Source organism: Dermacentor variabilis, chromosome 5 (genome assembly GCF_050947875.1).
Source record: "Dermacentor variabilis isolate Ectoservices chromosome 5, ASM5094787v1, whole genome shotgun sequence".
Lineage (NCBI taxonomy): Eukaryota > Metazoa > Arthropoda > Arachnida > Ixodida > Ixodidae > Dermacentor > Dermacentor variabilis.
In genome coordinates, this window is record NC_134572.1 from 74,468,471 (window position 1) to 74,493,806 (window position 25,336).

Genomic DNA, 25,336 nt, shown 5'->3' on the forward strand with positions numbered 1-25,336 from the left:
ACTACTGAAGGGTAACGTCAAAATGTTATTTTTTCTTAGAATCGAATAGACGTAGACAAGTAGCATTTTCTTCCGTCTTATAATCGAATGAAATGATATTTTTAATACGAGTAGTTGAGTATTAGTAACACAAATTATGAGGAGTGCTTTCGTCATCGGGCTAGTACCGGAATGTCGCTGGGGGGTCTCAAATCATGTCATGCATTTACCTCAATTTATCGGTTACTAAAGCTCTGTTCACGATTAGATTGACGCCTTAGACGTTCTAGAACATTGATCTACCCCTTTAACTTGACTTTCTGGTAACCTTTAGTGTCCCTTTAAGTGAGCAAGATCGCGACTTGCATTTGCAAGCATTCTTTAAAAGTAGTTACATAACAAATTCAATGCACAAACTGCACAATAATTTTGTAAAACCACCATTGAAAGTTTAGACCAACCGATAGAAAAAAAATTCTCTGATCATATCGCCGTCACTGTAATAACGGATATGTTACTTAGCATTAGAAACTAAAAAGGCACATACGGCATTGTATGTGACAATTTATATACGCAACCTAACTGGAGATATTTTTCGTTATATTTCAGCACGTCGGCTGTACAATACGGTCGCCGCTGCCCCTTTGAATGGTGTCCAGCCTGCTAAATATTTAAAATCAATATCCTTGAATCAATCTTCAGTTAATACGCGCACGTGAACATCTCGTATATGTGAGCACACCTGAATCTTTTTCAACGTTTCGATATTTGAAATCCACGTTAAAGGCAACTACTCTGCGTAAGTCAGGCTATGGAACTCCCGTTCAAGAAAAGGGCCCCAGTGATAGGTTTTTCTCGAGTGCTTTAAGCGCATCACCGTTATGTATGCTCGGGATGATCCTGTGGTAGCCAAGGCCAGAGCTGCCTTGATTTCGATATGCAGGTCCACCGCTTGCTGAAGGAGTTTCGCCGTGACTTGCGAGACGCCGCCTATAGTCGCCAACGTGGACAGGTACCTGTTCAAGTTATCGGACCCCAACTGGTCGATCATTCGCGCTTGGCCAGGCAGTGTCGAGGTGTCCAGAATAACGGCGAGGCAGCCGGGAGTGCCTGCACGCGTTAGAGCCGTCGGAAGTTAGCGCCATGACTGTGCTTCCACGTACTGTTTTCGCGTCCACGCCTTGTCCTTGTCATTCACTATTGTTATAGATATCACATCAACAAACCAATATCGCATAGGGCCTGATGCGAGCGATGTTTTTAGCGTACCGGGCAACTGACCTGGTGGCGAGCGACGAAATTGTCTGCGTAGTATGAAAAGCCGCCTCCGTTCTTTGGCAGTGCTCTGTGTCTTATGTGGTCGAGAGGGCGCCCCGCGCTTCGCTTAACAATGCAAAAAACTGGAGTAAAAGTGCAGTCAAGTTTGCAAAACCATAGGTGGTGGTGCTTTTTTATTTAATGACGGCTGCGAACATCGATTTACAGGACTTAAGGAAATTTCGTGTGGTGAAGTGACACAGATAATTGAAAGAAAGGTTCATAGACTGGTAGAAACTGTTGCAGAGCTCCTTGCTGATATATGACACACGAACCAAAATAGAGTGACATATTATAGCCAGCCAGTTACAGCGTGATGTTTGGAAAATGCAGATAAAAAATATGGTGTCACGTAATACGTTGGCGTTAAGCAAATGAATAACAAACAAAAGAAACCATTGCGGTCGTATCATTGTGTCCTCATGAGCGAAGTTCCTGTGCATGAACGCGAAGGCTAGCAATGCACAATGACGCGATTCACCGACGGCCACTACCGGGAAATGTGAATTTGCCGCCGAAGCAAGCTTTTATGTTCGTCAGTTCAACGGCATTCAGCGTCGACACGCACTGGAACCGGCCAGATTCAGTCACAGTGGTAACGCTATGGCAGGTCATTTATTATATTATTAGTTTTCTTAGTTGGTTACATTATTGTTCAGAGGCCACAGTTTTGAGTTGATGTACGTTGAAAGAACAGACGCACATTGCGAAAATCTGCCGTTGAAGCTTGGCGTCATGAGACTTGAGCGGAACACACTCGAAATCTGCAGCGCAGCAAAACTTCGTCTAACAATTCTTGTAAGCGGCGTACGCATTTGGCCAAACATTTGGCTTCTTCTTCGACGGAGAAGCACGCTACAAACCCTTCCAGGCACGAGATGTTCCAAAACTCCCACCGCAGCGCAACTCGGACGACAGGATATACTGCGACTCTTGCATTTAGCAGCAGGGCCTCTCGTGCCGTATTATCCGAAACCTGTAAGCCACTGTTGACCGGCGTTACCACAGCGCCGCCAGGGCAGCGCATCCCACCCATAGGGGGCACCACCTTACAGCAATAGCTCGACCATATATTGCACATATTTTTGTTTCGGTTGTAAACATGAAAAAAAATGACACTATGTTCTGCATTTCTAAAAAAAACAAGAATATCCCGTGCCATTTAGTCCGCACATTGTAGCGAACAACTTTCAATTCAGCGTTCGGCGTTGACATTGACGGCCACGTCTCATTAGCAACCTCCACTGAATGTGACACTCTGATCCACGGATATCCGACACGCGGTCCGCGTGCTACATGCGACCGGTGGAACGCTCGGGTGCGGCCCACGTGTCAGTGCATATTAACAATCGCACCTCCGCACCCCTCCCTCTAACTTCTGGCGTCCCACAAGGTAGCGTTCTTGGCCCCCTGCGTTTTCTTATTTATATTAACGACCTTCCCCTTAATGTTTCCTCTCAAATCCGTATGTTCGCTGACGATTGTGTCATCTACCGCACAATTACTAATGACTCTGACCAGAGTATTTTACAAAATGGCCTTAACAAAGTGCAAGGCTGGTGCAACGACTGGTTAATGACACTTAACCCCAATAAATGTAATGTGCTTCACTCGCCGCCATCAGCCCTTATACTCACCGTATAATATTACTAATACTACCTTAGAAAAAGTGGACACATTTAAATACCTCCGCTTCACCCTTTCATACGACTTAGACTGGTCTGCTCATGTAACGCGCATTACCGCATCTGCTAACCAAACACTGCGATTCCTAAAACGCCATCTGCGTCATGCACCGCAACACGTCAAACTACTAGCATTCAAGACGCTCGTACGTCCGAAAATTGAATACGCATCCCCCATCTGGTCACTACATCAAACTTACCTTATCAATGCACTTGAAAGAATTCAGAATCGTGCGGCAAGATTCATTCATTCTTCGTATTCTTATAACACTAGCGTATCACTACTTAAAGCACAGTCCGCCTTAAACACGCTATCATCCCGGCGTCGCATTGATTCGTTAATCCTCTTTCACAAGTTATATTACAGTTCGCTCCATCATGCACCATATGTGCTGGCCCCACCCCCTCGCCATTCCCTGCGTGCAGGGCATTCCTTGCAAGTAACCCGTCCACGCAGCCGAACTACAACCTTCTCTGCATCCTTCTTTTGCCGATCATGAAGCGACTGGAACGGCCTGCCCTGTCACATAACCGAAATCACCTGTTCAACGACGTTTGCTGATAAGCTTAATACTAATATTGTTCATTGAACTCATGTGGCCACCAATTAAAATGCACATTTGTAAACCCCACCCCTTATGTAATACCCCCATTGAGGGGTCTTTAAGGAAATAAAAGTGAAGTGAAAAGTGATGACGTGATGAATGCGCGCCCTCACCCAGACTTACATAGGAGGCAGTTTTGCAAACCAATGCTTCACTGAATCGCGTTACAATTGCCCCGACCCATCGGTATCCCGTGTCAACTATAGCTCTCTCATGTGCTGACTGCTTGGCAAGAATTCCCACGTAATTGCAGACGAGCACTGCCACAAAAGGGGGGAGTAGAGGAAGGTTCGGCCTTCCATTTCACGAGAAAAAACGACAGCTGAGAAATTTAATCTTAGTACCACTTTAATGAAGCCTTGCAATTCGCTGGAGGAGTTGGGCGGCAGCGATGGCATTATCACAATGTGGCGATTTCGTACACCGTATACCGAGGACGTGACGCCGAAGCTTGAGCCTATGATCAATGGCTCACAAATGTATCAATCGTCACTTACAGCGCATACATAGAGGAGGGACAAAAAAGGACGACGAAGACAAGCGCTGCATGTTCTATGTATGCGCTGTAAGTGACGATTGATACCACGGAATACCAACAAGGCCGTACCCAAACTTTGCTTCAAAATTGTAATCTGATACTTGCGTTTGCACATCATTCCGGATACTACTAAAGAACTAAGATATTATGCTCTACAGCCATTTCAATTATCACCTACATAGGTAAACAACTACGCGAAATAAACTTTACTGCAAGCAACACGAATGCCGCCGGTCACAGCGCTTCAAGTGTTTCCTCAGTCATTTTCAGGTACGAGGTTTTCAAGGAAGTTTAAAAAGAATCAGCTTCGTTGTCACCAGAGAAACGACGTAATCGACAAGCTGGCCACGCCGGGCAACCATGGTGCGCCAACTTCCGCAAGTGCCTCGCTGTTATTGGGCACCGCACAATGACGTCATCAAAGAGACAAATGAGACGTCTGAAGCCGCGAGAAATTTAGCTGAGGCTAAGACCAATTTTTCCTGTGATTTTCCAATTCCTGTGACCATTAACATGGGTTTGTGCGTGTTAATTACCGTAATTTATTTTGCTCTTTCTTTTTTGACATGCTGAGAGCAGATGTTCTAGCGAAACTATGGTGGTCTGAATAAAGCGTGGAAGCACCCCTTCAAGCTAGAAGACGAAAACTTCGAAGAAAGAACAGACAAGGACGTTATGCGCGAGTATGTGAGCTAGACAGAATTGCAGAATTTGGAATGCATGGAAGCGCGGTTGAGTCGGTCCGGGTCATCCCCGATTTCTGACTCTAGCCACTCACGTCCAGTTGATGTGAACGAAGCTCATAACACAACGTAGGCACAGTGAGGAGGCAGAAAGACAGAAAATGCGGGTCGGCCCGGATACTCACTTGGATTGACATGGATCAGTCCCCCAAGCCGGTAGGCGAAGGACAGGTGCACTTGCAGTGTCAGTACGCTCTCGAGGCTCGCTGCCACGCTGGCAGGCACTGTCTTCACGCTGAGCTGCTCGGCTTTCATGAAGTCTGACAGCACAGCGTGGACCGCCGTGGTTTGCCAAAACCGGAGAGTGCAGCCGACCACGAGGGACGCGGCCTTCTTCCGGGCGTCCGTCAGTGGCATACTTGATTTTCTCGCCACAGATCTTATACCAAGGTACAGACGCTTCGAGGTTGTGTCGGTGCAGATAGAGGTCGTGGTTATCAGCACACGGAACGGGCTCAGCACAGGCGCGATAATTTGTGCACACGCTATTGCTTTTCACGCAAAGTGCACTTCTTGCTGTACTACACAGCTGCTAGAAAAAGGACGCACACGAAAACACGGACCCGTGCGGTCCGTGTCGTCGGGATTGTTATCTCCCTCGTCTGCGCTTCCGTGTACCTCCTTTTTTGGAACTTACAGCTGCCGTGGAGGCCGCGACCATGCCAAATCCATATGAACGAAATCTGCTCATTCGAACAGATAGCTGCAGGCTGCGTGCAGGGCACTTGCAGCCAGAAAAGTTTCCGCGGCACTACACTCGGGATTAACAACGCACCTCAACGCACACCCTATCATTGGAGTGCGGATTCAGCGGATTCCGAGTCACACAGCGATCAGAGCGAACGAAGTGGCACCATGTCCCATCCCGCGCAAATCTCCCGGGCCCTGCTCTGTGGTGGCCGGAGCCACCGAGTCTGAATGAGCAACATGCCTTCGCGCGGTCGGAAAGGCGCGAGAAACTTGACCATTTACGAAACGACTCCATGAAGTATCCACAAGCAGACACACACATGAAGCGGACAGAGGCGGTACTATGGAGGCGTGCACAGACGCACTCTCTCTTGTCCCCACACTTCCAACACTACATATATGGTTTGCCTGGTAAACCTGCTTGCGTGGCATGTGGCGGCTTCCCGGATAACGCTCACATTCTGTGGGATTCCCCGGGGAGCCGGCCCGCTATTCAGGCTAGCCTTGCCAAACTCTCACCCACCCGTAGTAGACCTGCGACACTTGAGGAGTGGCTGGCGAACTCCTCCTCCGACTACGTACGTGCGATGATCGAGCTCATCACGACGCTCGGCTAGGCAGACAACTAGGACAAAGCGGGCGAACCCTGACCGGGGTTCTTGAATAAAGTTTATTCTCTCTTTCTCTCTCCTTTTTTTTTTAGCGGCAAGTTACACCGCACTGAAAGTACCGACTAAGGCCAGAACGAGTTCTTCTGAAGTGTTTTTTGGCCCGCCAGTATTTATGAAGGGCACGATTTCGCAATTCCATTTTTTTTGCGATGCGTACGGCCAAATAACATCAATACATGCACTGCATTTAACGTGTCGAGAGTATGAAACACAGAAAGAGAAGGTAAAAGTCAAAGTCATGCGAACGACATGAGCGACAGTAGGCACGAAGTTTTCAAAACGCGGGATCAGAACATATATATATAAAGTGAAAGGCACGTCGGAAGCAAATCGAACCGAACGCATGCTATTCGCAATAGACTATAGTAACTCAGACAACTTTTGTGTTTTCCTCATACCTCACCAATTAATTAAGTTTAATTACCCAACCATTTTAATTATTGGCTGAGGAACCCAAGTATTATAGGCAGATTTGTAGAGCACCTTCAGAAACCACCGATCGAGTTGTTTCCTTTACGATACGTCTCACGTATACAGTCCTTTTCTTTCCGGGTTACAAGATAGCCCGCGAAATATGAAAAAAAGTCACGTGACGGGGTGCTTGCGCAGTGGTATCGTGCTGCTCTCAAGCGTGCGTTCGGTGAACAAGGCCGGCTCTCGTCGGATGACGGCGAAAATGCATGCTGCTGGCCGAGCGCTGCCGATAAGATAAACGCCTTGCCGCTTCCTTGTCGCCAGTGACGATGCAGCGGACCTTGTTCACTTGACGCACGCTTGAGAGCAGCACAATACCACTGCGCAAACTCTCCGTCACGTGGCTTTTTTCCTATTTCGCGGGCTTTATTTCCAGCCCGGAAGAAAGGACTACGTACGTGGGACGTATCTCAAAGGGAACAACTTGTTCGGTGGTTTCTGAAGGTACTCTACATATCTGCGTATCATGCTTGGGATCCTCAGCCAATAATTGAATATTTGGGTAATTAAACCTAATTAATTAGTGAGTTTTGGGGAAAAGAAAAAATTCTGAGTTACTATAGGCTATTGAGAATACTATCCGTTCGGTTCAATTCGCTTCCAACACGCCTTTCACGTTTAAATTCTTGGCTCAAGTTATGTGGGACACCACATATATATATATATATATATATATATATATATATATATATATATATATATATATATATATATATATGTGTGTGTGTGTGTATATATATATAGGGTGTCCCACATAACTTGAACCAAGAATATTTCTGCAGAAAGCAGAAGCTAGAGAGCCATGATTTCAGGCTTGCTGCCTGCGCTAGCGCTTTCCTGCCAGCGCGGCCAAGTTTCCGGTTTGTACTACATTGACGTTTATAAGCTAATTCCAAGCTTATAGATGTTTTATTCTTTCTTCCCGTGGAACTTGCATCCCGCAAACGCGTGACGACGATTTTAATTGATGCGTTGACTCTACAAATATGGCTAACATCTCTGTTTGACTGAACGAAATTGAGCAGAATGACTGCCTTTCGTCGCGGCTAAAATTATTACAGAATACATAAAGTTATTGTAAAGCCGCTGCTTACAATCCCACCTGATGTCGCACAAAGATTCAGTTTGCACAGTACAAGGTATCGTTTTGCGGGAAGCCGTTGTTTTCTTCAAACAACAGTGGGTTTCGCTGTTAACTGGACTGAGTAGCTGCGTAGGGGTGCTAGATGTGTCGCTTCGTTCAAAATATATGCACAAGTTCGATACTCATGTGGAATGTACAGTTACCGTGCCTATGCCAACATTTTTTTTTTCAGAATAAATTTTCCAGTCACAATCACTATGTGCCATGGGCTTTTAATGGCATACGTGCTAAATCTGAGCCATGAAAGCGACCTTTAAAGAAGTCCACAGTGGTACCATGGATATGTAGATATTTAAAGCGTGTCGTATTTGCCGACGTGAAGATAAGGGACGCCAATTTTCAAACTTCAAGAACAAGCAAGAAATTATGCAAAAAACGCATTTTTTTCATCTTGGGTGCGCCAATTTGACACTATCGAACTCAGATAACGAAATAAAACTTCACAGGGGATTCGGCGCCGCTCGTGCGCTTGTGGACAGCTAGAAAAAAAGTAAATGTTGCACACTGAATCTAAGAGGCCTAACGCGCAGAATTAACGTAAGAATGCGCGAATAAAATCTTGCGTTACGCGTGAACCTTCGAGTGACTAGGAGACGCATAAGTCGTCAGGCGTCCAATGTGCGCGGGTGTCCGATTCTCCGTTTGCTGCGCGCCAAGTAATGTTTTGATAGTGGGCTGCTTTGCTTGCTTGTAGCTCAACTGACAGCCCGCTTTCATATAACGTCACATATTTTCTGGGCTTAAAATTGTTGTTGCTTCCCTTTAGCTGGAAGCAATAAGAAAGGTGAATTAGCTTTACGTTACAAGATGCAGAAGTGTTAACAAAGAAATACTTGTTCTCAAAAAAGAGGTTCTTTGGACAAGTAGTCGTTGGCAGGCTCGCTAGCTCCCAAAATAATTTTTTTTCTGCACACTTTGTTCAATATACATGCAGTGAAAGTGTACCTCTCGCAGTTATTTCTTAAGACGGTATATATCTAGCCAAAATAACTTTTTTCCGTAACGTTGATAAACTATCCCCAGTTTCCATAACTGCCATAGTATCCGTAACTGCCTATGGTTGTCGTCTCACTCGTTTCATCAACTAATACGTGCGTAGATGTTTCTGCCAATAAACTGTTCGAAAGTTCACGGACAGTTACACATTTGCTCACAACTGGTTTTCTATTGACAGTACATGTTATTCATGTTGAATTCCAATGGCAGATCCAGATCAAGTTTTTCTGCTCTGTATGGAGCAATCCTATTCCAATGGCAGAATGGGAGCGTGAGCTGTGTGTTCCAATGGCAGATTGGGACCAGCCGCTGATCCCGGATTGCTCCGTGGAGCAAAAATATTTGCTCCGCCGAAATCGGCAGATTTGACCGGAAGTCCTCGTGACGTATTTGATTCACCCGCCTCTGCTTCCTGTCACGGTCGCCCGTTTCCGGTCGCGGGCAGCTATGGACATGGGGAAACGTGGATGCCGCTTCGCGCCGTGCGATTTTGTTCGCGCTCCTAGACAGCTCCGACTCAGACAGTACGATTTCCAAGTCGAGTGATGATTCTTCTGACACGGACAGTGAAATGGGGTGGTGGGTTGCACTTCCAAGCGCTTGTTCCTCTCTCTATTCTTGCGCCCTTTCACTTGATTTTCCTGTACTAAGTGCCCCCGTGGGAGCGCACGCATTCCCTTCGCAGATATGGTGCGAGCAGATGAGAGCGCTCTCAGTCAGAGTGACGCGCTCCGTTCGTGATCCGGCCGAGCGCTCGCGATCTACCATTGGAATTCAACATCAAAAAGCGGCAAGGTCGCGCCTGTAAGAAAACAGGGTGACAAGAAATTCGTTGGCAATACATAGACTGGCGAAGTTTACTTTTACAAGCAACGTATGCTGTAGACGCCAGTCTCTACAGGACGCGAGTTTAACTCGTGCGACCAGAATATTAGGTAACCAACCTCGAGCGCGATATTGTTGTATCTGTCTAGGAAGCTATCCCATTTGCTTTCGTAGCGTCCGCAGACGTGCTCCTGGAAATTGTCACACGGGTCGACCAGCGGGTTCAGGCTATGCCGCAGCGCTCTTGCCAGCAACACGCACGTAGGTGTGTAGCAGACGGTCTGATTGAACTCCAAGATGGCCGACCGCTGCTGCTGTCGAGTCCTAACCACGGGCACTGAAGAATCCTGCGGTAAGGCGCGAGTTCACGGCAAAGTTGGAAACGAGATCTGCGCGGGTGGAATAAAATCTGCATGCTTTTCTCCCTCGCTTTTATTTCTTTCTTTTTGTGGTCTAACATCATTCATATATATATATATATATATATATATATATATATATATATATATTGTAGCGAAGAAATTGTAGAAGAGACGCTAGTGGGTTCAGCGCTACTGGCTCTAAACGCTAGTGGGTCGAGCGCTCCTGCTCAGCAACGGCTCTCGTGCTTGGAAGCTGTGACTGCCCTGCCCGTCGACGTTGCGCTGCTCCTGAGCTCTGCCAAATAAACACCTTTAGAATTGGTGGAGGTGCGGGGTAACCTCAGACGATCATCCTGGAACTCCGGTCCCGTACCCTACCATCTACCATGCCCCAAGACGCCTCCCAGCAAACGCCTCCTCCTGCACCCACTGCGTGTTCCGGGGTGCCTCGTCATCGCGACCCTCCTCTCTACACTGGAGCGGACGACACTGACGTGGACGAATGGCTCACGGCGTACGACAGGGTAGGCGACCATAACAAGTGGGACGAAGCAGCCAAATTGAGCCATGTTCTGTTCTACCTCGCTGGAGTGGCCAGCCTGTGGTATAACAACCATCAAGCAGAGTTCCAGACATGGTCGGAATTTAAGACTTCCCTCGCCGATGTATTTGGTCGCCCTGCTGTTCGCAAGCTGCGTGCCGAGCAACGTTTGCGAGAACGAGCTCAACAGCCAGGCGAAACATTCACCAGTTATATCGAAGATGTCCTGGATCTATGCAGGAAAGTCGATTCGACCATGGCGGAGTCTGATCGAATCCGAAACATACTGAAGGGCATAGAAGACGACGCCTTTAACATGTTGCTGGCCAAAAGTCCACGCTCTGTGGCTGAAATTGTCACACTGTGCCAGAGCTATGAAGAACTCCGCAGGCAGCGGTCACTGACCCGTCGATCTCTACCGCGTGACGAACACCCGCTGGCTGCCATGTCCACCCAGGCAGCGTTGCTCGCAGAAATGAAGGCGTTCGTCCGCGAGGAAGTTGCCCGGCAACTCTCGTTGATGGATTTTGCACAGCCGCCGTCGGTACACGCGCCTACGCCAAGTTTTGCGCCTCCGCTTCGCCGCGTCATAGCGCAAGAACTGCACGAGGTTTTGCCTGAGCACCACCAGCGTGTTCCTGCGGCTGCGCCTCACAGCTACGCCGAAGTCATGGCCAGGCCCCAACAGATCCCGACGGCTGTGCCACTCAGCTACGCGGAAGTCGTCACCCAGCCTCAACAACTCCCTCAACGGGGACCTCTCACGTACGCCGAAGTCCTCGCTATGCCCCGACAACAGCCTGCTATGCAATCACTTCACCAGGCGCCACGTCCAACGCGTCCTTCCACATGGATGGGACCTGTCGCAACGACTCGGTGGCGTACAGCGGACAATCGACCAATATGTTTTGCGTGCGGCTATGCAGGCCACGTCGCACGCTACTGTAGTCGCGTGCAGTCACCTAGCGCTACACCTTATGGGCCAAGTTCTATGGCGGGTTCTCCGCGCCCTTATTACGACGACGAACCTCGGGCTGCGTCACCACCATTCCGCCGGTCCGCCAACATCCGCCGCTCAACTTCTCCACGCCGACGCTCCCCATCACCGATGCGGCCTCGTCCCGAAGCTCGGGATGAGGAAAACTAATTGTCGCAGTCCATGAGGCAAGGGCTGCGACGCCGTCGAAACGCGGAAGTCCTCAACGTAGCCCGACCAATGTGATAGACGTGTTAGTTGACGGTGTGCGCACATATGCCCTCGTGGATACCGGAGCCGCTGTATCAGTTATGGACGCAAAGCTTTGTCGCTTCCTTCGAAAGGTCACGACGCCCATTGCTGGATTCGCCCTCCGCACAGCAGGCGCACAGCGTATTCACCCGATTGCGGCGTGCACCGCTCGTGTTCTCATCGAGGACGTTGTATACGCCGTCGAATTTATTGTGATTTCCTCGTGCTCCCACGAAGTTATCCTGGGGTGGGACTTTCTCGCCCGCCACGATGCCGTCATTCATTGCGCACGGGCCGAACTAGAACTGTCGCCATTCTCAGATATGACGCTAGCCGATAATGCTTCTTTTGCAAACAAACTACTCGTCAGACACGACACCAACGTTCCTCCCAACTCGTCAGTGATTGTATCAATGCATTGCAGCAGCCTCTCTGACGCCATCGCACTACTTTCTCCATCAGGCCGCTTTTACACTCGAAAACGTCTGCTGCTGCCTTTTGCGACTGTGAACGTCAAACAGGGCTCCACAGCTATTTTTGTCTATAACCCCTTCTCATACCCTGTGATGCTGCTTCAAGGCGAATGTCTTGGCCACGTGGAAGTGATCGACGCCGTACAAATTACGGATGTTCCCGAAGACACGTCCTGCGCCTGTTACAACACGCTCGGTTCTCTCGCGACGTCCGACCCTTTGCCCACAGGTGTGTTCGATTCATCTATTGCCGATGGCCTCACCCCACCTCAGCGTTCGCAGCTTCTGCGCATCTTAGAAGAATTTCGTTCTTCTTTTGATGTCGAGCAACCTTCCTTGGGCCGAGCGTCTGCTGTCACGCACCATATTGACACTGGCTCCCAACCGCCATTGCGGCAACGACCATATCGCGTCTCGGCCACGGAACGTCGTGTGATTAATGAGCAAGTGGACGATATGCTTCGCCGCGAAGTGATCCGACCCTCGAACAGTCCATGGGCATCCCCTGTCGTCCTTGTTACGAAAAAAGACGGCTCGGTACGGTTCTGTGTAGACTATCGCCGCCTGAACAAGATCACTCGCAAAGATGTATACCCGCTGCCGCGAATTGATGACGCCATCGATAGCCTACAAGGAGCAGAATTCTTTTCATCTCTAGATTTACGCTCCGGCTATTGGCAAGTACCCATGGCTGACGTCGATAGGCCGAAGACAGCCTTTGTCACACCCGACGGCTTATACGAATTTAACGTCATGCCGTTTGGACTTTGTAATGCGCCAGCAACTTTTGAACGCATGATGGACACAGTCCTCCGCGGTTTGAAGTGGCACACGTGCTTATGTTATCTCGACGACGTTGTTGTTTTTGCCTCTGACTTCACCACGCACCTTCAACGCCTACGGCATGTTTTGACTTGCTTAGCGAACGCTGGCCTTCAACTGAACCTAAAGAAGTGCCGATTTGCAGCGCGGCAGCTCATGATACTAGGTTATGTCGTCTCGAAGGATGGAATCCTCCCCGATCCAGCCAAACTTCGTGCCGTAGCTGAATTTCCTAAACCGACGTCCGTCAAAGAACTGCGCAGTTTTGTAGGTTTGTGTTCCTACTTCAGGCGCTTCATTCGCAATTTCGCCGCCGTCATATCACCCCTGACGAAGCTCCTTGGCAGCAACGGACCTCTCCATTCGTGGTCGTCCGAGTGCGACGAGGCGTTCACTAAGCTCCGTCGTTTGCTGACGTCTCCTCCCATTTTGCGCCACTACGATCCAACGGCACCTATTGAGGTACACACAGATGCCAGCGGTGTTGGCCTCGGCGCTGTCTTAGCACAGCGCAAAGAAGGGTTTCCTGAATATGTTGTGGCATATGCCAGCCGTATGCTTACTAAAGCCGAGACCAATTACACCGTCACGGAAAAAGAATGTCTGGCGATCATCTGGGCGCTTACCAAGTTCCGGCCCTATTTGTATGGTCGCCAATTTGATGTCGTCACGGACCACCATGCACTATGCTGGCTGTCGTCATTGAAGGATCCCTCAGGCCGTCTCGCCCGCTGGGCGCTTCGCTTACAGGATTACGATGTCCGCGTACTGTACCGCAACGGACGCCAGCATGCTGATGCTGACGCCCTCTCACGTTCTCCCTTGCCAGACGACAATGCCTGCTGCGCAATATCCCAGCTTGACGTCTCTTCCGTCGACATTGGGACCATCGCTTCTGAGCAGCGCAAGGACCCCTGGATTGCCTCCATCCTAGACTGCCTTGCTGATCCGTCATCGCAGCCAACCACTCGTGCACTGCGCCGTCAAGCTCGCCATTTCGCCATTCGCGACGACCTGCTTCATCGACGCAATTACACCTCTGACGGCCGCCAGTGGTTATTAGTTGTACCTCGAACCCTGCGTTCTGAAATCTGCGCATCGTTCCACTCTGATCCACAGTGTGCGCATTCGGGACTTTTCAAAACCTACCAGCGCCTCCGACGACGCTACTACTGGCGAGGAATGTACAACTACATTCAAAAGTTTGTTCGTTCATGCCCCGACTGCCAGCGCCGAAAATCTCCACCCCACCTCTCGCCAGCTGGCCTGCAGCCTCTACCCTGCCCTACCCAACCGTTCGGGCGCGTTGGCATCGATTTGTATGGACCACTTCCCCTGACGTCGGCTGGTAACCGCTGGGCCATTGTGGCAGTAGATCACCTTACCCGATACGCTGAAACCGCCGCCCTCCCAGCCGCCACAGCGCGCGATGTTGCATCATTCCTGCTTCGCCGATTCATCCTGCGGCATGGTCCACCCCAAGAATTGCTCAGCGATCGCGGACGCGTCTTCCTGTCGGAGGTAGTTGAAGCGATTCTCAAAGAGTGCCACGTTGTTCATCGTACGACTACGGCGTACCACCCTCAAACGAATGGCCTCACAGAACGCTTCAACCGTACGCTCGGCGACATGCTTTCAATGTACGTTGCCTCCGACCACACGAACTGGGACGCCATTCTGCCATTCGTCACCTACGCGTATAATACCGCTACGCAGAGCGCCACTGGATTTTCCCCCTATTTCTTGCTGTATGGTCGACACCCTTCGCACACCATCGACACCATTCTTCCGTACCGGCCGGATGCATCCGAGTACGTCCCTATTTCTGACACGGTCCGACATGCAGAAGAGTGCCGCGACCTCGCACGGGCCTTTACTTCCGATGATCAAGAGCGCCGGAGGAGCACTCGCGGTGACGCCACTGCCACGGTCACCTTCGATCCGGGAGCGCTCGTGTGGCTCTCAGTCCCTTTAACTGCCCCTGGCCTCTCATCAAAACTGGTCCCTAAGTATGAAGGCCCTTATCGTGTTCTCGAACGCGCATCTCCTGTAAACTATGTCATCGAACCAATTGAGCCATCTGAAGACATGCGCCGCCGTGGACGAGACATTGTCCATGTCGACCGTTTAAAGCCTTACTACGACCCGCTCATAGTGACGAGCTCTTAGGTCGCCGGACGGCTCCCTTCTCGCTCCCGGGGGGTGGTTGTAGCGAAGAAATTGTAGAAGAGACGCTAGTGGGTTCAGCGCTACTGGCTCTAAACGCTAGTGGGTCGAGCGCTCCTGCTCAGCAACGGCTCTCGTGCTTGGAAGCTGTGACTGCCCTGCCCGTCGACGTTGCGCTGCTCCTGAGCTCTGCCAAATAAACACCTTTAGAATATATATATATATATATATATATATATATATATATATATATATATATATATATAAATGAATATAAAGCTGCGCTTACGTAATGCGAAGGCGTTGGTTCGTATGCCACCTGGCGGTGACTTGCTTTTTCATCCACTTTCATTTCCATTTGTTTACGCTTTTCTTTAATTCATTTAAGAGGTACAGATAACATACCCTATTCCGTCCTTCGTGTCAATGTTTCTTTCTTATAACCTACCAAAAATAGGTTGCCTCAGTTTCCTTTCCTCTCGTTCATTACATAGTGAGGGGATCTCGAATCCGGCAGCTTTGACGCCTTCAGGGAGCAAGAGTGCCTTTATTGACCAGTGGCCTTTACCGAAAGAGTCCTTACTACGTGAAGCCTGCGGTAGATGGGATGTTCTACATCCACTACCATGGTCGTGAGCGGTGGGGCTGGCTAACACACTCCCAGGGTTAGCTCTAGTAGGCTGATTTAACTACCCCAGAAAAAGGATGGGGAAAACGGCGCCGCAGTAGCTCAATTGGTAAGAGCATCGCAGGCGTAATGCGAAGACGGGAGTTCGTATCCCACCTGTGGCCAGTTTTAATGCGATAGCAATTGTATGTGCACTCCAGGCGAATTTTTGCGTCGGCGTCGTTGTGATGTTCAGTACAAAGTCCAAGGGCGATAACATCGTCGCCGCGCACTGTATGCTGTGTATGCAAGTGAAAGTGTGTGAGGGTGAGCCGACGGTGGTGGCTGTCCGTGGCGGCCGTACGCAGCACCCGCCGGGATAGGCTGATGCGTATGGCGCGGCCGTGTGGGCCCAGTCTTGAAAGCGATCTGCGATGAGTACAGTGTCTACGTGTGCCGCGTATTCATTGATTCGTGGGCGATATGTTCTGGTTGCTTAGTTCGCGCTGAAGCGAGAGGCAGCACAAAGGTAAATTCGCTCGCTGCTGCTGCCGCGCTTCTTCGCTTCAGCGTTTTGACAGTGAGTTTTCCCGCTCATCGAATGAGATTTGCTCATGTTTGCTTGTGCGCGCCTGACATCATGCTCGTTAATTTAGTTAGTATGCCTATGTTTACGAGTTTATACGGCCTATAAAACTACTATCCTTACTTCGTGTAGCTGTCTACTACTTTGCTATCGCAATCGATGCTTCGCCTTCCGGGCAATACCGCGATTTTGTAACCACTGTCATTTTAATGCATTTAACATTTGCTTAATTATAATCAAGAACTGCAACTAATTTACCCTATGCTGTCCTTCGTGTCAATGTTTCTTGGCTTTTTATGATGCGATTAACAAAAGTCGAGTTTCTTCTCGTTCATACATACATACATATACATATATATATATATATATATATATATATATATTAACAAAAGTCGAGTTTCTTCTCGTTCATACATGCATACATATACATCTATATATATATATATATATATATATATATATATATATATATATATTCACTGAAGCGTTGGAATATAGGATCCGTTTGTAAAAGACAAAAATGATTATTGAAGTATGTAGGAGAAAAAAAAGCGACCATATACAGATGTTTCGGCCGTGGTACCACCCTTCGTCGGAATTAAATATTACTGGAACCGTCTGTAGCGCCGGTGAGGGTGAAAAGTGAGTAGAACGGACCGTAAGCTAATGCTCAGCTAAAATTGTCTATATTTATCAGACGCGCCTTCCTGCTTAGCGACTTAGGAGGTACGGCAGCGATCGGTAGTGTGATGCTCTCCTCTGGACTCCGGATCGTGGACCCTGGCTCTTGAGGCGTTATTGGAGCCCGCATTGGTGGAGGGTGCGGCCCCGCTCCGACGCTGGCGTCGGAGTAGGCCCGCACGACGCACGCGAACCCCAGCACGCCTCCGAAGGCGACGCCAGCAAGCCAGAGGAAGACGAAGGCGGCGCGGTTGTCATCCCGCTGGTGTCCCGACTGCGGGGTCGAAGCGGACACCTGAAACAAACATCCATGATGCCAACCTCGTGCGAGCGAAAGGGATGAAAGAACTGGTCAGCAGATCACCGAGGAAAGTGACTGGTTAGATGGAGCGAAACTAAATTATTGTTGCAAGGATGAGTTGCACTGTTGTATACTGATGGCTCTGGGGTATAGTTTTTTGTTGCCGAGAGAGACATTTTTGCCACCGAAGCCTCCCGCTGTAATATGTGTTAGTTCTGCGTTCCGCCAGTGTGCCCAACGTTACAGCGAGCTCTCGAATTTCCAATGTCATTCTATACGTTAGCGAATCGGACTTTGTTTTTCTGACGCCCATTTTCATCTCTTAGTAATTATTCACTTGAGTACGTGCGTTGTTTCACTGATACGCGTGTAGAGCTATAGTTTTAAAGGAGCGTAATTTCTTCCCAGAATAATTGGAACCGGTAGTACTTCATGTGTTCTTTTTGCGGATCGCGCCATCGTTACACGAGAAGAGTAAAATGTCACGCAAGATGTCACCACCAGTGCCTTATTCTGATGCAGAGCTGGTTAAGGCCATTTGTTTAAATTTTGTGGGAAAGAAGACTACATGAGAGCCTTGAAGTGACGTATGCTAGTATGAGATGTACGGATTAGCCTTTACCTTCTCGGCGGCAACGCTATAGAAAGCGGCAACGCACCTGCTGTGGTGCCTCATTGGCTATGGTGTTCTGTGGCCGAGGACGAGGCCGAGGGTACCGTTTGCGACCACAGCAGCCGATTTTCATTAGATGTTGAAGGCGACAACATGCTTATAGTTCAATTTAGATGACCGTTAGGCAACTACAGATGGTCAAAATCATTCCCGAGCCGTCCAACACTCAACAGCACTGACAGCCATTAGACACCCGCAGTTTATACTCGAAGCTTCTCCACAACGGGGCTCATGGAGAGGCACGACTACATCCGGGACGGATTTACATGCTACCGGGTGGAGCTCCGATGAACCTTCGCAAAAGCCATCACAATAAACTATCTGAAGAGTTGAGTGTTGTGAGTTAGAAACCTCCAGGAACCAACAGTTGCGGCGGCCCAGTATGTGGTACAGAAAATTATGTTATTCGAGCCAAGGAGGTTGATCTGGGACATGGGCGTCAGCTATCCGCCCAACCACGAGACATTGCTGCCTTAAATGAAAGAACGCACATCTAGCAATTGGTAAGAACATCATCATCGACAACGGCATTTTCATATACATTATGTTCATCATGGTCATTGGCAAATATTCCTGCTGACTTACCGTCACCGACGCGAAACGAACACAGCAACAAGATCAAGACTTGCTATGCCAGTTACGTCGTCATACACATAGTTTTGAAAAAAATTAAGTGGCTTTACCCCTATGCTTCGAGATCACAATCCTGTTGTGCGAAGCTTGTGACATCATTTTTCGGGATGTGTAGTGTGATGGCTTCGACTATACAAACTAAGTGACCGCGACTAAGGGAATTTTTACGCGTGGCGCATTGCGTGGGAACGTGGACATAAAGTCGTTACGTCCATTGAGGATGGCCTAGCCGGCAGCCAAGTTCAAAACATCAGAGCACTAAAAAGACGCTGGATTTTGCAATGGACTGGTCGTCCTGCAGTCGTGGCGTCTGATACAAGTCTCCCGTGAATGCCAACATGGATACTCCGTCTGCAGTAAAGCTGTTGCTCCGTGAAGGCCAGTAGAGTTTCTGATGGAGGGAGGCAACCTTGTTCAGCATGGGAAGTCACGTTCCTTCACTAGAGCGCTGAAGAGCGCCACTGACATTGCTGCCAAGGACGATGCCGTAAGGGGCAGGAAAAGGCAGGACGGGAGTCCGTGAGCTGGCCGGCGCTTGCACTTGGGGCTTTCCCACAAACTCCACAAATCGATCAATGAGATTAAATTGTCGGGGTTTTGTACGGTCGTGCAGAGTCATTCCAGGTGTGTGCTATGGCATATTTGCGCCAAAAATATGGGCACACTCATCAAAAGAAGTGCCGAGAAGTGCTGCGAGATCTAAAGAAGCAGAAGTACAGAAGGAGGACCACATAACACAAGTACACCAGAAAGAATGTACCAGGGCAGCATAGAAACTTCAGAGACTCTTGTGCGAATACATCATTAGCTATAGCGCCTACTGAACTCACGAGGCGTGTTGTGTCGAGCCAGTAATACGTCTTAAAACTTTTTGTGCGCAAACAAACAGGGACGAAGAATAGAAAAATAGAAATAGAAAATAGAAAATAGAATAGAAAAAAAATGCATCAGCCATCCTTCTGTTTCATTGTTGGATAAAGAAAATTTACTTCTTTCATCACATCTTTAACGCATTTTATCGTAAGTGGTTGTTTCATGCACCTTGCTGTTTTTATGTTGACCGGGTGGCTTTGGTCCACGTCTTTTTATCACAAGTGTTATATGTACTATAGACGTGCTCTCTTGACTTGACAGCGCAGATCTGTGTGTATTATAGGCGCTATAGGCGTGCTCCGTTGACTAGATCGCGCAGATCTGTGGGTATTTAAGCATGTGGTTCTTCAAAAATCAAAGCAGTTGTTAGAAGGCGCTCGTCCTTGTGTTTCTTCTATTCTTCGTCCCTATTTGTTTGCGCACAAAAAAGTTTTCAGAAGAATCTGTTCCAACTAGGCCGACTCGCAGTTATGCTTCAGTAATACGTCTACTAAAATGATGTCAGACAACCGTGACAAATGTCGACGTGGTACCTGATGCTGTGACAGCTTATGATATCTAGAACGAGTGAAAGCTCAGCTAGTTGGGAAGAATTCATAGTGCAAAGAAGTGGTAAGGCATACAGACACGGACACAAGAGAAGTGCACAACACAAACGCCGTATTCGTGTTGTCCACTTCTCTTGTGTCCGTGTCTGCGCGCCTTACCCCCTGTTTGCATTATGAATCAGCTTATAATACTGGCCACGCACAAGAAGCTTCCTTTTCATCCGTCCGTAATCTTTATTTTTCCTTCCTCAGCTATGTCACGTACCTCGTGCGATGCTAGGCCATTCAGTCTACCAATATAAACGCGCCGACGTCCCTAGCAGGAAGACCTTGCTTATCTTACTTAGTGTCCCTTTGGTTCTCAAGTCTGCATAGTTCTCTCTTTTGTTAAAAGCGCAGCTGTACTAGCATGGTCTCTTTTAGACGGTGCTTCAGTGACAATCTGCGCCGACTCCACTCGAAGTTCGTTCCTTGCCGTATTGGGCGTATGCCTTTTGAACCATCTCTAGCCAATTAAAGAAATGAGCAATGCTTCACATAGATAAAAAAGTAGCTCACCTCATTAGTTCCAGCTGCCTCCATTTCTCTAATCGCGGTTCTGCTACGACGACGCCTGCACAATAGTGCTCATGCGCTGCTTCTTCATCTTCTTCTCAAGCAACGATGCTAACCCTCTAGGGGATATTAACCAAGAAGACCTGGAACTTGTCTCTTGGTTTCCGCATTGATGATAATGAGGATAATTATGTTGAACTTATGTACCGTGGCACATGTCCACTGCGGACTAACCGAGAATTGACCGATCAGATCGGGGAGCCAAAAGCTGCAATCCCCCCCCCCCCCTCGTCCCCGAATTTGTTAAGACCTAGTTTTGTCGTGTTGCCACTATAAATTCCATTGCGCGGAATTGGTCACGGCGACCACACTGATGATGATGATGATGATGATGACGACGACGACGACGACGACGACGACCTCAGTATTGCGCCACATACAACCCACTTCAGTCTAATGGCCAAAAACAGGGTAGTGTGAGCAGCAGTGTTGGCAGCAGTGGCGGCGATTCGAACAGTCGCTTACAACGTACTTTGCCTATTTACAGCACTTCTGCCTCATCCGAAGGTTTCTACCGAAGCCTGCACAGCTGCGTCGGAGCCCCTCTGCTGACAAAGCAGTCTGCATCAGTCACCGTCTCTGCCGGTTATCTGCGCCTGCGCCTTGGTCTCCTGCACCAGCGCCCTGACCGGCTTCTTGGCTGTATAAAAGGCGCTCCCCTGCTCGGTCCCTCTTCTTGGCAGCAGTGGCGGCGATTCGAACAGTCGCTTACAACGTACTTTGCCTATTTACAGGTTAGCTTACAGCACTCTTGTTCCGTCCGAATTGTTACGCTTTATTGCTACCACTGCTGCCAATTTGATATTGACTCTGACACTGCGCTGTCTGCTTTGTCGACATTTTCTGCTTGTACCAGTTATCTAGTGTGTTTTTGCTATGCCTAATGAAATTGAAAAAGTTCGAGACGAGCTGAGGAAAGAAATTCGAAAGGAGATTGCTGCTATGCGTAACTCACTAGAACGCGACTTACGCAACGACTCGAGAGAACTAACTAAATGTGTTGAGCACTGCAGTGAACAGCTTGATGACTTGCTTGCTAAGGTTTCATCCTTACAAGCGGAAAATAAGGCACTAAAGTCTGAGAACGCTGCAATGTCATCCGAGTGCGAGCAACTGAAGACGCGATGTTCTGACCTTGAACAAAGGTTGACAGGTGTGGAACAGTATTCCCGGAATAAAAACATTGAAATTAAGGGACTTCCAGCAAAGGGAAATGAAAGCCTTCCGAACATGTTGCAAAAAATGGGCGAAATGATCGATGAGCCGATACTGGAAAGTGATATAGACGTTTGCCACCGGGTTCAAACGAAGAACAAGAGAAATACAAATGTAATTGTGCAATTCAAAACTCGAGCAAAGCGTGACACTGTGCTAGCGAAAGCGAAGAAGACCAATCTCGCAGCAGAAAATCTTGGCTATAGCGGTTCAGATTGTGTGTACGTTAACGAACACTTGTGTCCTCTGCTGAAAAAATTGCTGGGATTGGCAATTGCATGAAAAAGGGAGCAGAAGTGGAAATTTGTGTGGACGCAAAATGGGCACATTCTGGCCAGGAAAAATGAGTCGTCGGCGATTGTGCGCATCACTTGCGTACAAGACCTAGATAAGATAGCGTAGATGCAAAGTATTTTTTTTTCTAACAACTAACTGACAAACTGCACTTTAACATGTGCTCAACCGTGTCGCCTTCTGACCTTTGTGCTACGTTTACTCAGAAAAACAAAGCTCTGTCCTTTTTTCATGTTAATGCGCAATCCTTGTGCAATAAAGGTGATGAGCTAGAAGCATTTTTTCTGTACACTGAGCTTCCGTTTCAACGTAATAATGATTACTGAAACCTGGTATCAAAGCAGTAGCGATGTTATGCACCTACCCGGCTACAATACATATGTGCAGAATCGTACTGATAAACGAGGTGGTGGCGTCATGATAGCAACCGAAAAGACGTTCAAATGCGATATTCTTGTCGACTTCACTATAACCCACGAGGACTACGAAATTCTGTCATTACAAAGCGGAAGAAACGTGTTTTCTGTTATATACAGACCACCCAGAGGTAGCGTTTCGAATTTTGGTCGCTTTCTTGATGAATATCTGCAGTGGATCACGGAAAACAACCTTAATCTAGTTCTGGGTGGTGATTTTAATATTGATTTCTTATCTTCTTCTGCGCGTAAATATGAAGTCGACTGCATATTACACAGCAATGGATTCGCTAATCTCATAAATAAACCGACACGGCTAGAGACAGCGACGGCAATTGATGTCTTCATTACTAACTGTCGAGTTGACTGTCTTCACTCAGGAGTCATTAATGTCCAAATAAGTGATCATCTGCCCATATTCTTGTTTGTAGATTCTTTAACTCCTCAAAAACAACGCATGTTTCCTGCGGTACTATACCGGCGCATAAACCAAAACACAATGAATTCTTTTCGGTCAGCACTTGCAGGTGTGAACTGGAGTACTGTGCTCCGTGAAAGCGATCCAGAGGACGCTTATAATGCCTTCATTACCACATTTAAGTCTGTTTATGCGCAAAGTTTTCCACTTGAGACGCTTAAGAAACCTCGTAAGGCTCGTAAACCCTGGGTAAGCGCCGAATGTCTGCATATGATAAAACAAAAAAACGATCTTTATAACCGCTTCATCAAAAGCAGATCACAGGATGACCTGGCGCGTTTTAAGACGTATAGAAACAAAGTGACGCCTTTTCTACGCCGAGCAAAACAAGAATATATGGAAAAGTTATTCAACCCAGACGTGTTAAAAAGGAGTGACCTTGTATGGAAAACAATACATGAAATTTTGAATCGAGGTGCACATTCCAGCGGCATGCTTGAAGTCTTAGTAGACAACGTACCACTGGGTGGAAAATTATTAGCCGAAAAATTTAATGATTTTTTCGTGTCTTTGGCAGATAGCAATAGTGCCCCCCCGAATGTCAAATGCCTTGACTCGCGAGTTCCTTCCACTGCATTCTTGATGCCAACGGACACCAGCGAAATCGAAGCTTGCCTCTTGACCCTCCGCAACAGTAGCTCACGGGACATAGATGACCTTAAGATTCAGCCAGTAAAATATGTAGCCGATATAGTAAGCCCAGTCCTAGAACATATTTTTAATTGTTGCCTCGAACATGCAGTGTTCCCTAAACGAATGCAGATTGCTAAAGTAACCGTTGTTTATAAAGGTGGAGACAAAAACGACCTATCAAACTATCGCCCAATTTCTATTCTTCCAATTTTCTCAAAGTGTTTTGAAAAGATACTGTATACCCGAATGTCTAGTTTCTGTGGGAAATTTAATATACTAACGCCAAGCCAGCACGGTTTCAGGAAGAACTTTTCGACAGAGACTGCACTTCTAACCCAAAAAGAACTAATCTTGGAATCCTTTGAGCAAAAGCTTTTCACTCTTGGCATTTTCATCGATTTCTCGAAAGCGTTTGACCGCATCAATCACCAAACAATGTTAGCCAAACTCGAACACTATGGTTTTCGCGGAAAATGTCTTGACATAATTAGATCCTACCTCAGTTCTCGCGTCCAACAAGTAACAGTAAACAACGCACTATCAGATGTTAAACATATTTCTTCTGGCGTTCCCCAGGGAAGTGTTCTGGGACCTCTGCTCTTCCTCCTTTATGTCAACGACATAGTCTGTTTAAGTAAGATCCCAACATTTGTGATCTACGCAGATGATACCACTCTGTTCTTTCGAGCAGCACATGTACGAGATCTTGAACAGCAAGCTACAGAGTGTCTGCGCCGACTTCATGAGTGGTCTGAATCGAACTCGCTAATCATAAACACAGAAAAAAGTAAAGCTGTATTATTTAGGCCTCGTAACAAAATTGCTTCTACTCCACAGATCTGCTTAGAAATGGGTTCGTCGTCCATTCAAATAGTTCCCGTGGTCAAAAGTCTGGGTGTTTTCTTTAACGAAAATTTATCGTGGGACGATCACGTTGAAATGGTCAGGGGCAAGTTGTCAAAGGTTGTTGGTATCGTGTCCCGACTGCGATATTTCCTACCGAAGCGTGTTAAGCAAATGCTGTACAATGCACTGTTTTCTTCAGTCGTTAATTACTGTATCTTGGTCTGGGGCACCACGTCATTTACCAATATCAGACGGCTGCACATGCTTCAAAAGAGAATTGTTCGAAATATTGTTAATGCTTCGAGATTTGAACATACCGCACCGATCTTTGCGTCACTTGGCATCGCCCCCCTTCCCCAACTGCATGAAAATTTACTGTTAAGGCGGTATAAAACAAGTATAAGACAGAATAATACATTCATGTTAGACTTGGCAATGTTGAAATGCAAGGAACTTAAGTATGCTACCCGCACTGGCTTCACGTGGTTTGTGCCTAAAACGCGAACGAATTATGGTCGCCAAATGCTTAGATACATTCTTCCACAGACGTTAAATAACGCGCTGTGAATTGATGTTAATTTATGTACTGCTGACACTTATGTCATAGTGCTTTGTGCTTGCTTTTGTTTTTGCCTGTAATGTTCAAATACCGTTTCATTTGTGTCAATGTTGTTATTG

At 47.8% G+C, this 25,336-nt stretch overlaps 1 protein-coding gene across 3 annotated transcripts in view; it reads right to left on the minus strand.

Annotated features, from left to right (window-relative positions):
- The window catches only part of LOC142582804 (uncharacterized), a 118,166-nt gene that overhangs the window by 16,521 nt on the left and 76,309 nt on the right, over window positions 1–25,336 (minus strand). For 2 of the 3 annotated variants that reach the window (XM_075692853.1, XM_075692852.1), the window contains one exon: window positions 857–1,089. The exons of the other annotated variant lie outside the window; for it this stretch is intronic. In XM_075692853.1, coding sequence (XP_075548968.1) covers window positions 857–1,030 — 174 coding nt within the window. In that variant the 5' untranslated portion in view covers window positions 1,031–1,089. The remainder of the gene's footprint in view (window positions 1–856; window positions 1,090–25,336) is intronic. 3 annotated transcript variants of the gene reach the window in all.